The following is a 12,969-nucleotide window of genomic DNA, read 5'->3' on the forward strand; positions in this document are numbered from 1 at the left end:
AATGTGAAAGACCCTACAATTCAATAAACCAAAGAAGTTGATCAGCAGTACAAATATATATGGTAAATTGCTATTGTGCTACTATTGGATTTCAATCTACTTAAAAATACATAAAAGTTATTATATTTTATATCTCTAAAATCCATCTACAAAATCGTAAACACGCCTAGTTGTGGAACATTAACTAAAGGAGTATCCTTAAAGTACGTACGCCAAAATTTATCTTTTTAACCCCTCCCTGATATGCAATTGTATGTTCTGCTTAGACTCCTCCTCTTGTACGTACTGTTATCGATTAATCCTTCAAGTAAAGCAAGACAGAAGCGGTTTTGACTAGAAACTGATTTCGATTATAAAATGTTTTACAAAAAGCATTAAAAGAAATTGACAAAACTCCAAAAATTCTAACTCGAGCCAGAAAAATTAAAAAAGAAAAAGTTGTTCAGATTTTCTCATCCAAAAAAACGTACGTACGTTTTTGTCGACTCCCCTTTTTCCTGCATATGTATTTTATGAAAGCTCCCTATTAAAATCATATCGAGCATGGAAATGATAATAAATGATCATATATTAAACCTACCTTTGTGACCGTGGCATTAGAGTTAAAGACTCCTTCAGGGTTCGGACATTCAGTGGTCTCTATGTGGCCTTGTTGAATCACCGTGTAGTTGACCATGGCTACTATGGCAATATTCAAGTTCACTCTTAAACAGTAGGCGTTGAAAAATCCAAAGAATCCCATGAGGACTAAAATGTGTTGTGCACGAAGTCGTTCTTTATAAATGTTAGAAAAAAAAAGATCAAATCCCCATTTTTAAGGAGGCCGAACAAATGTTTTTATGGACTCTTAAGTTCTTCGAATAGTTTAGTATGTTAAAAGTATAAGAGAGTCAACTGAAAAAATAAAAGTATAAATTGAACAGAACCATGAAAGTTTGTTTTTTAGAATCTTCAGTTAAGGAAAATTCGATCTTAGAATAACTGCATTTGTTTGATTCTGCAATGCTTTCTAGCTAGAGGGTGGTAATCTATTTCTGCTTTATCTTATATCGCTTGTTGAATTATCTGATTGTTCTAGTTTTAGTAGAAAGATGCACATGAAAGAGTGAGAAAATTCCTCACTGAAATTGGTTTCCGGTAATTCTTGTAGTGATCATCTACTCCACCGAAGTATCTCGTCGTTATTCTTTATCAGTGGGGATGATCTCGTCGGTATAAGGCAAAATCAGCGGGACATTTTAGACACGTGCAATTTCATGAATTAAAGTAAGACAGTTTTCCAAGAGGAAATGAAAGACCGTAAGAAATATACATGAAATAATTAACTACATTCATTAACCGCACCTGATACTGGAATAAAAACAAAAACTTCAGACTGTAATGTGCATTCAGATTACATATAGAATGTTAACTGCATCCCCACATATATAAAAAACAAATGTAATAACGTGTAGCCGAAGATGCGAGTTTTAGTGTCACAGTAACATGCTTAGCACGTTTATACTTGGTTTACAGCGAAAACTACTACGGACTGATTCATGAATATGTTGAACCCTTACCAGACAGGATTACAGGGGCGCAGTCAGCACTACAGAGTGGAGGAATCCTCTCCTGATATAAAGAGGACCTTTTCTTCTACACAAATAATTTAAGTGATGTAAAAGAAAGTCAAGTATATATTAAAAATTAGAGAATAGTGAACCTTTTAGACATTTTAGAATAAGGGAATGGTCGTTCAATCATCCCTCTCCCGAACCCTTCCATGGCGACGCTCCTGGATTATTCATGCGAGAGATTATTAAATGACTTAGGTCCAAATAACACAACATTTCAAGGAAGGGAACTTTCAGTGTTTTCCAAGAAGATGGAAAGAAGAGCTTTCAGGGGCAGAAACGGGCTTCAAAATCACACCCCAAGCCAATCTTTAGCAAAATTCCTCATCCAAAAATCAAGGCTAAGATTACGAAGAAAACCTCCTGACCAAAAACAAATATTATGATGAAACTCAGTACATTTTTTGTACCATCAACAAGGATTTGAATTTGACGAAGATTCACAAGCCGAGCGTTCATAAGCTATTTCTTGGAAAAGGTTGGTTGAAGAAACTGCAATAACAGCAATCCTTCTCCACCACATACGAACCAAATCCTCTGATGCCGTTCAAACTAGACTTTTGTACCCTTGGTTTGATTAAATATGATCTTGGAGGCTGAGGTTCACGTACAACAGGGAGTCTGTGGAAAGTTTGCCAAAATATTTCCTCTCATATTTGTCTCTTCCTAAATTCTTATCACTATGGAAATTTAGTTGTTGGACAATTGTGCTTTACCATGGCCCCCCAGGCTGAGGACGATCGAGGCAGGATGAAGTAATTCCAGGAGAAGCACGAGGTATGGAACATCGTTTCTATAAAGTGTTATTAACCATCAGAATAAGGTAGCTAATAATATTAACAATATTTGTTTTGAACACTTTGATGTACAATACCGTAATTAATGCTATTTCAAATAAATTGAACATAAGGTCTAAAAATCACAGGACATTAAGAATTGGACAATTATCTTGTAACTATTTTATACAAACAATAATTGGATTAAAGGTATCTCTCACCTCCACATGAAGATCTCCGAGTTCCTTCAGAAATTAATGACTGTTTCTCATCATCATACGACTCACTTTTAGCCCTGCTGCCTATTTTTTGTATCACTTTTGATACCATTTTATTGAGAGTTTTAAATTTATTCACTTCGACTAGCAGTATATAATATATTTACTATGTCCCAACGATGTTTTCCACTTGCAATTAAGTTCTAAGTTCCAATAAGACACTTTATTTAATTTCAATTTCAAAACAGATAAATCATATCTCTATCCAGTGACGCAGTCTGAAGGTCTTGGAGGAATAACTTATACTTGTATGATGATATTATACGAGTGTGTATGGACTGGATACCAAACAATGTACCACAACTATCACATAGATAGGTATCTGGATGTTTCAAAACTCGTTATGTTGATAAAGCTTTTATTAATACGTTAGAAATCAGAAGGACAACGTCATTGTTGTTTTTGTGTGGTTAATCAACGTATATAATAAAACCACTACTTAAAATAGACCAACCACGTGAGTTTAATCGAACTTACATATCCACACGTTATGATTTATACGTTTCTTGGCTCGAGCATTCGCCTTTGAAAATATTCTAATTTAGTGCTTGTAGGTAAAAGTTGATACGATATAATAGTTTTAAAAATTAAAAAAAACCATATTTCGTGGAATTTATCTCAATTTTAAGGTATAACGTGGTATAAAATAACGGGAAATCAACATATTTCGGTAGGAAGGTAAGAAATGTCGAGATAACAGCATACTGTAGGTGTGTTTACACTCAAAAAAGGAATTACCAATACTTTCTATTAAGAAACGCAGTCTAGAATGTCAGAAAACATTGCACATATCGATAGTAGAAATATATTTGTCAAAATGATAAGAAATCGTCTTAATCAACAGCAAAAAAAGAATAGTTTTAAAGCATTTGTTTGATGAATTAGCTGAAAACGTTATGTTTCTTAATAGTAAAATATCATTTTCAAGTGTAAACATTTTTTACTTTCTTGTTGTTACAGGTTATGAGTAAAATTTTTCATATTAACAAAGTCTTTGACGGTTAAGAAATTCGTAAAGTTATAGAAATTTGACGGTTAAGAAATTCGTAAAGTTTATAGAAATTTGACGGTTAAGAAATTCGTAAAGTTATTGAAATTTGACGGTTAAGAATTTCGTAAAGTTTATAGAAATTTGACGGTTAAGAAATTCGTAAAGTTATAGAAATTTGACGGTTAAGAAATTCGTAAAGTTATAGAAATTTGACGGTTAAGAAATTCGTAAAGTTTATAGAAATTTGACGGTTAAGAAATTCGCAAAGTTATAGAAATTTGACGGTTAAGAAATTTGTAAAGTTATAGAAATTTGACGGTTAAGAAATTCGTAAAGTTTATAGAAATTTGACGGTTAAGAAATTCGTAAAGTTATAGAAATTTGACGGTTAAGAAATTCGTAAAGTTATAGAAAAAAACACCAGCCATTGCTTAGTAATGTAAATCATAATTAACAGTATTATTTATTGTTGTGATAATAAAAGTGGCAATTAAACATACAAATATTCAGAAATGGAGTAATTCTCCAAGTTCTTTCTAAAAAACACATTCAGATAGCGTTATATCTGTATCGTTCCTTAACTTACGGCTTGGTATGGCCAGGTGGTTAGGGCGCTCGGCTTACAATCTGCTGGTCGCGGGTTCGAATTCCCTTCCCACCAAACATGCTCGCCCTTTCAGCCGTGGGGGCGTTATAATATGACGGTCCACCCCACAATTCGTTGGTAAAAGATTAGCCCAAGAGTTGGGGTGGTGGTGATGACTTAACCCTAGTCTTTTACTACTAAATTAGGGACAGCTAGCGCAGAAATATTCACGGTTACAATTTCAATTAGTGATTAAAATTTTGTTTTACTTATTCACTTGTGTTGCATTTCTTTATTTTACTGACTGTGTTCAGTTTATTCTCTGCCTAACATTTCCGGCACCTACGTTTTGTGAATAATAATCTGTTGGACACCATTGTGCCTGAATACCACATAGACAATAATAATACAACAAGTAGTGCTTTTGAATCGTTAAAATATTATTAATACTAAAGAAACTCCTAGAGATGTGAACATTGACCTTTTATTATCGTAACTGACATCAAAGTTAAGGCATGCGCTACTCATTGTTTTCCAGACTATGTCTGTTGCTTATAAGCTCAACAATGTTATTAATATAACACAAATAAAACAAATGTAATGCGATAATCTTGAAAGTTATGGATGATGATGCTTTTGTAAACTCTTAAAATAACTAGTTTTAACTGTAATAGTATGTTATGTCCCTTCGTGTAAATAGTTTGTAAACAGTTGTAATGTTTTATAACTTGGAATTGAAATTTCCAACATGAATGGTACCTTATGCGAACTTGGTGGTTTTTGTGGTTGTTGTTAAGCCCAAAGCCACACATAGGGCTATCTGTGCTCTGCCCACCACTGGTATGGAAACCCAATTTACAGCGTATTCAGAGAAAGGTTAAATTTTGTTAATGAATTTAAGGGGACATTAACGAAAAAAACAAACAAATTATTTCAAGTAACTCAGAAATTGGATACATCTATGTACTTCATAAGATAAATTTGTTTGTAGTTATGCACAAAGCTACACAATGGACTATCTGTGCTCTGCCCACCACGGGTATCGAAACCCGGTTTCTAGCGTTGTAAGTCCGCAGACATACCGCTGTGTCACTGGGAGGCATAAGATAAATAAAGAGATTAATGAATTATTGTTGGAAAATTACTGAACCTTTAAGTAAACTTTTAGAGATGTTATAAAAACCTTATTAGCTCATATTCCGAGCCTTATTAGAAATTATTTTGAATTTGTTGAAAAATTGCCAAAGAAATTAAAAGAAAATCATAGTTTTGTTTTTTTAGATGTGGTATCTCTGTATCCAAGTTTTGAACATAACTATGGACTTAAAGCTGTGGAAAGTTTCCTAGACAAATACAAAGAATTAATCAATTCCAAGTTTAATAAAGGTTTGTCTTAAAAGGTTTAGGTATAGTCTTAAAAATTGTTTTTATTTTTATACTTATGAGGAATATATCTTTTATCAAATTTCTGGAACAGCAATGGGCACAACAATTACTCCAACTTACGCTAATAGCCCTATGGTATTTTTACAATTAAAATTATTTAACATACTACCAATTATTTTGGAGAGAATTTTGGAAAGATATTTTGGAAAAGATTTTTAGACGATTGTTTTGTAATGTGGAAAGATTCTCAAGATATTAATAAGTTTGAAACTCATTAAACAAGGAAATTAAGTTTACCTTTGAAAGACATAATAAAGCCTTTTCCTTTTTAGATGTATCGGTAAATATACTGTTACGACAGCGGGAGTCACGTGACTCTAGTAACACGTCATGAGCTTCTAGAAGGATCCTGTCCTTTCCTAAAGTCTCGAGAGACTACTAGATATGCGGTAGTCTTGTATATATAAGCCGCCAAGAAGTGACGGGAACGATGGTAATGTGTAATTGACAGTTGAGTCGAGCACGTGAGACGTTCGTTGTGAATTATAGCGTTTGTTATAGCGCGACTATGGAAATTAAGTGTATTACAGAGTTGTATTCAGAAAAAATAAACCAGTTTTATTTAAGAAAGGACTTGTATCGCTAAAGCTTCTTCGGAAACAATTTTTACGGAAAATTAACTAACGACCGGAGGCGTAACAATATCACCAGAAAAAGAAATTATAACTGATATTTTTTATAAACCCACAAACTCACATCAATATGTAGACTTTTTAGTAACCCTTCCAAAAATATAAAAATAAATGTTCCTGTAAATCTTGCAAGTAGGTTATATCTTTTGGTTTCCAATGAAGAAACGAGAGTTAATAGATTATTAGAACTAAAACAAATTCTTAGTTCAGTGCCACTATCCGGAAAAAGTTATATTGAGAGGTTTTGAAATTGCTAAGAATAACTTTTTAAATAAAAAAACATTCAAACAGAAATATTAGTAAACCTAAAGAGAATGTTGTATCTTTTGTTGTGACTCATTGTACAAGTATACATTTTGATATTTCATTTGTTAATATACAATTTAAACAAATAATTGATAAAAACTGAAAGATGTATGCAATAATAATAAAATTATTTTATCAAGAAGAAACCCTAAAAATTTGTATAGATTATTGAATAAGCCTAAAGAAAGAGATTTTTCTAAAGAAGGTATTTTAATTGTGACACAAAGAACTGTGCTTTATGTAATTTAAGTTAGATGAAAATTACCAAAACAGGTAAAGAGCAGTAGTAAAGAAATTTTGTTTTTCATTAATAACTCATTTATTGTAATTTTAAAACGCAATATATCTTTTAGAATGTGTAAGTTTTGATGAATTATATGTTGGTGAAACAGATAATTTAATATTAAGGATAAATTTACATAAATTTCACGTTAGATGTTCCTAAAAAAAGCCCACTATATGCCAGCAAATGTTTTAATGAATGTACTTTGAAAAAAAACAACAGATTTACAATTCTGAAATAATCGCCCCCCAGTGGCACAGCGGTATGTCTGCGGACTTATACTGCTAGAAACCGGGTTTCGATACCCGTGGTGGGCAGAGCACAGATAGCTCTTTGTGCTTAATAATAAACAACAGCAACTAAAAGAACACTATCTTCATGTTTTCCCTTTTCGGACGTGTATTGTAAAATACAAAATATTGTTTTTTTAAAATTATTTTTTACATTTTGGCACCACTTTAAATAGATAGAAGTAAGAGTGTAGCTTGTTTGGAATTAAGCACAAAGCTACACCATGGGCTATATGTGCTCTGCCCACCACGAGTATCGAAACCAGGTTTCTAGCGTTGTAAATCCGCAGACATACAGCTGTGCCACTGGGGGGCGTAAGAGTGTAGAAGTAACTGGTTGTGTAAAGTCAGTAGGAATTGAGAAACTGCGAAAACTATTACTAAAACTTACAGAAAAGACAATAAAGTAAGCAAGAGGTCTGAAATTATGGAATAAATAAGCTGTAGTTATATAATAACAGGAGAAAGTATAAGAATAAAATTTTAATTTAAAAATGAAAATACATTAGATAAACTTTAACTAACTTATTACCTGAAATAATCATAAAATTAATATAAGTAATGGATTTTATGTTGACAAAACCTCAAGAGATTAAATCAAGGTTACTTTATGTACTAACATAATACGTGATCAGTTCTTCCGATAAGCCCCCCCCCCCCAGTGGTATAGCGGAATGTCTGCGGACTTACAACGCTAGAATCCGGGTTTCGATACCCGTGGTGGGCAGAGCACAGATAGCCCATTGTATAGCTTTGTGCTTAATTACAAAGAAACAAACTTCCGATAAACGTAAAATTAGTGCGTTGGTGTGGGTAGATGGAATTGTAGTACAGATAATTTATAGATAACACGCTGTAGAAAGGCTTGACCTTAACATCAGTGTAATTTCCTATTCATTAGCCCTCTTTAGAGTATAGGAATAACAAGAACTACGTTAAAGGATAGGGCGGCACATTGTCCTTATACACAGAAATAGGAAAGTACGTCTAGTACTTCTGAACATGAGTTTGAAATCTGTACTTTAGTTTTTACACACATATAACTCCACTGGCTGAATAGAAGGGAAGAAATCGATTGTTACTGAGTTTCGATACTCGTTGTAGGCTCAGCACAAATAGACTTTTATGTAACTTTGTGCTTAACAACAAAAACTACAACGCTCTATACTGTGATGTTGTACCCTACGACTGTTTGTTTGTTTGCTGTAAGCACATAGGGCAATCTTTGTTATGCCCACTGCTTGTGTAGAAACCCGATTTTTAGCATCATAAGCCCACAGACTTGCCGCTGAGCGACCGAGAGGCAGTAGTATAGTGAGTCATGTGTCTTAGAATCACCACGTGATTAAATAAATAAACATTAACACAAATTAGGACAAAAATAGTTCTTACTGACGGCAGTAGACCAAGAACACAAATATGCAAATATAGCAAACATGATTTCAAAATTAAGCTTCTCTTATATCAAGAAATAACAAACCTTATAAAAAAAATCTATAAGTCTAAAATGCAAATTGTAATCGCTTGGAAATTTTCGTTACATATAACGTTTTTTTTATGATTGTAACTTTATTAGATAACATTTATGTTGACATCACACCATTAAAACTAATTCTTGGAGCTTGTTAGTCAGAATGAAGTTTATTTGTTAACGTATTTTTTTTTCGACTGAGAAGAGTTATTACTCTCTGATCTCTGTTACTCAGCTGATCCAAAACTACAAAGATTTTTCTGCATAAGTTCCATTGTCATGACAAATAGAGTGTGGATAAGATATTATTATGAAACAATTTTGTAATTCTTGAAAATTCTTAAGGGATTACATGAAGACTGTAGTGTTGAAAAATATAATAGGCCTAATACTAATGTCTTATGACAAATATAATTAATTATAATTATGCTTCGTCAGCTTGTAAAAGGCGTTCATACCTGAACAATTTTATTAAAAGTTATGTTGCAGTGTCATCAGCTATTTAGATTGATTGAACAATGTGAATGTGACGTGACTGCGAGTGTTCTATCATCTTGACGATTTAGGATCAAAATAATCTAGTGGAAAAATAAAAACCTAATTAAATATATATTATACGTTTAACTATATTTTAATTTCGTCAATGTTAATTCGTAAGAATTTTGTTGAAATTTACTTTTAGAATTTTCCAGTCTCCAAACCTCATAACTCAATCATGTATCAATATATTTAGTCCTAGAATTATAGTTAGGTGATTTAGATTCGTTGTTTCTTTACTTGTGGCTCCTTTTGGAAGATTCAGTAATATTTTATAAAGGCATTTTATAGGATATTTCATTAGAATACCAATATTTTTAAACATCTCTTTTGTAACTCAAATTATAGACTAAAATTTACAATTGTAACATATGTGTAGCAGACATATTAGAACTTCTGATATCTGAAGTAAATAAGTATGTTCTAATTAGCAATGCTACAGGAATATTAGATATTCTTAAAAGTCCAAATGTTTTTCAAGATATAAACTAGGAGTTCAGTTAAAGAATTTTAAAATTATAGGGTCTACTTTAATCGTAAAAATGTGATCGTTTAAAACAACTTATATTGTGATATTTTCAGGTTCACTGATTCTCTTTAGAGTTAGCGGGTAGAAGCCAAAGAATAACAGGTGGCTCGCCTATAAGGTTTTACAGAAGAAATCTGAATTCTCGGACTTTGACTGAGTTCAAAGCTAAGAAAGAGACTCGATACAATTTAAACTCATTGGAAAAAATTGTATTTTAAACAAACAGCACTCAAAGTTTAAAATAATATTGTTTTGGCACCTTTACCGGAGAGCTCTATAATAGCAAATGTAGCTAAATCAAACTGATAATCTAAATCTTAAACCATTTTCTGGAATTATATAGTAGCAAGAACAATGCTATTATTTTTAAGACGCAGGCTTTCCTTGGGGCATAACCTGATTTGCCAGTGGAAGAGATCACTGTCTATTTCTATACAGTATGTTCTATGTTACAGAAATCTTTCCCACGAGAAAACACACTAGGCAACCAGGCTGAATGACCTAGTTTCGCGAGTAACTAAGGCCAGAGGAACTTAAAGGGCCCATTTGATAATATTAATATTACATATACAATATGTAGAGAAATGTTGAAAATTTTTTATATTAGCTGAGGGAGAAGAAACACATAGCATATAATAAATTTTGTTGTTAGACATTTAAGACTTTTATACTTTTGAAAACAGTTTCAATACAGAAAATATATTTTGGCTACGGAGCACTACTGATTTTATTCATCTTTCTCTTTTATAAGTAGTTATGTTTACCAAACATTGTAAACATGGTAAAACACTATCGAGTAATACAAATAAAACGTTTTGTACTTTGTTTTCGTGTCCAGCGTTCCTGGTGGTCAAAACAGATCTTTATCTATCTATCTATATATATATGCTCACTTTCTTTATCTGCTATTTAAAACTAAAATTAGTGTTTTTCAGTCTCAAAGTGAAGGAGTGAAAAGCAATTTGTGTACGTAAAACCAACCAAGTCATATGGTATGTAGGACCATGATTGATGTGAGGATGTTTAGTATGTTTTACATTTTGTGTCACCAGCTTATCACAGCTTATCTTGTATGTGTTTCATGACTTTTCTTTAATCAGGTAACGCCTTTTATCGTGCCTTTGTGAAGACATTCTCGAAAATGTACAAGTTCAAATTAAGAAAGTCAAACCAGGACCATGATTGATGTGAGGTTGTTTAGTATGTTTTACATGTTGTGTCCCTAGCTTATCACAGAGGGTTTTACTAGTTTTTTATAAGATCACATTTATATTCATATTATTCTCTTATCTTGACATTTAGAAGCTAAGTCATTTCAGTTATTCTAGACTAATGCACCCCCTTTTTCTGTTTCATAACTTTAAAAATAAGTCTGATCCCTAGCGACTATTTATTTCAAGAATAATGGGCTTGGTTCAAGGTAATAGTTGTTAGAAGTACGTCTAAACTCAAGTTGTTCGGCTAAGTGTTTTGTTAAAAATGGCTTGTCTCAGCACATTCCAAAGACGAATCAAAATTAAAATGTTTTCCATTTGTTTATTTATTTATAGACCACGAACATATCCTACACATAGCTCCTGCCAAAACCCAAACCGTGTTTTACACTCTAATGTATAAGTACGCTAAAAATGGGGAAATATACTTCCAGTGATGTTCTATACGTGTCACTACGGTTTCAATTCAAGGGCTTGAACATTCCCTTTTCGACAGGAAAGTACTCTATACCATCTTTCAAACATATCATTTACTTCGAACAGTGTAACTCTGGAGGAAAAATAAAGACTATTCATTCTCCAAGGATAGATTCTGAACTAAATCCACAAGATTTAAAAACATAATGATTATTTGTTACAGGAACTTTAGAATCAAAGCTGGTAACACATCGACACCATTAAATAAATAAGGAACAAGTAATAGGCAAACGATTTGGGGATCTAAGTAAGAAATAGGTAACAAGTAAACGACTTCAAGAGGTTATGTCTCAATCACTACTATGTTTTCGGATCCCAGCCAGCCTAATGAGTCCTGGTATTTGGCGAAAGGCCACGTCGACACTGGATATAGCCAACAGGTAAAGCGTGGTGGACATATTGTTATAGATTTTCCTTTATTTTCATTCATAGGTTCTTAAAAGTACACAAGCTTAATTTAATTGAAAAATGACGGTCACGGCTGGTCTTCGACTGAATGTGCCAACACCGTGTTAACATAAAAATCAGCCAATAAAAAAAGAATGTTAAACTGATGAATCAGTTACTTCACAAATCCCTGCAAACGACTACAGTGACTTGAGGATGCTAATGATTTTGGTTTCTGACGAGGTTTTTGAATCAGAAAGTTTCAGGCGGTAATATATTTATATCAATGTGGAAATGTACTTCTTAATTTAAAAATAAAGATACCCTTATCATGTACTTACAGATTTTAACTAAACTTTTATTTGAGATTACGTTTACTCTATTTGCTAATATTGGAAGTACACTTTGTTATTAATTTCTTTCTTAGATTAGAATATCAAGAATCTACACCATTTGCGCGCTGCCGCCATGTTTGACCAAACTAGTAGAACACGTTCCAATACAGTGGAACTGTTTCGCTAAATCAAGTTGTTCAGGTATGTTAGGTCTCAAGCAATCACGAATTGTTTTTTTCTGCTGAAGTACGTTTTTCAGGAGTATTTGATGAAACAGCTGACGGAGAACAAGTTGGTTCTCCATTCTTGCAATTCCCAATATTATTCCATGGTTGTAACACAGACGAACCAAAAATTACAAAGACTGTTCCACAGAAAGTGTAAACTGCAGCACCGATGTAGAATACTTTTTTCCACTGTTGCAAGGTTTGCTGTTCAAACATATCACAATATAAATATAAATTTAACCAATATAAATAACGTTACTTTAGTAGTAGTATACGGCATAATTTATTACCAAGTCACAAGTGACTACTGAACAGTGCTTTGAGAATATATTAAATTTTTTAAAAATTATCAAATGCAGAAAATAACAGCCTGAAATACATATTGAATTTGAAAAAAGTGAGATTGATTTTATAGAAAATTCCTGAAGTTGATAGCAACAAGTTTTACACATATATAATTCATAGTATTTAACAGTGAAAATAGTTGAATTTAGCGAAAGCTAAAATGATCAAACAATGGTCTGTGAACTAAATTCCGTAACCAAGTGGTGAGAAAAACATACAGCCTTCAATTTAAAAAAAAAGTTGTTT

At 32.6% G+C, this 12,969-nt stretch overlaps 1 protein-coding gene across 1 annotated transcript in view; it reads right to left on the bottom strand.

The window, feature by feature from the left end:
• The window catches only part of LOC106461899, a 47,916-nt gene that overhangs the window by 14,598 nt on the left and 20,349 nt on the right, over positions 1–12,969 (bottom strand). The window contains exons 10-12 of the mRNA XM_022392835.1: positions 12,375–12,582; positions 2,611–2,691; positions 581–774 (exon numbers count right to left, since the gene is read on the bottom strand). Of these exons, the coding sequence (XP_022248543.1) occupies positions 581–774; positions 2,611–2,691; positions 12,375–12,582 (483 nt within the window). The remainder of the gene's footprint in view (positions 1–580; positions 775–2,610; positions 2,692–12,374; positions 12,583–12,969) is intronic.

This window comes from Limulus polyphemus, unplaced genomic scaffold (assembly GCF_000517525.1).
Source record: "Limulus polyphemus unplaced genomic scaffold, Limulus_polyphemus-2.1.2 Scaffold1, whole genome shotgun sequence".
In the NCBI taxonomy this organism is placed as follows: Eukaryota; Metazoa; Arthropoda; class Merostomata; order Xiphosura; family Limulidae; genus Limulus; species Limulus polyphemus.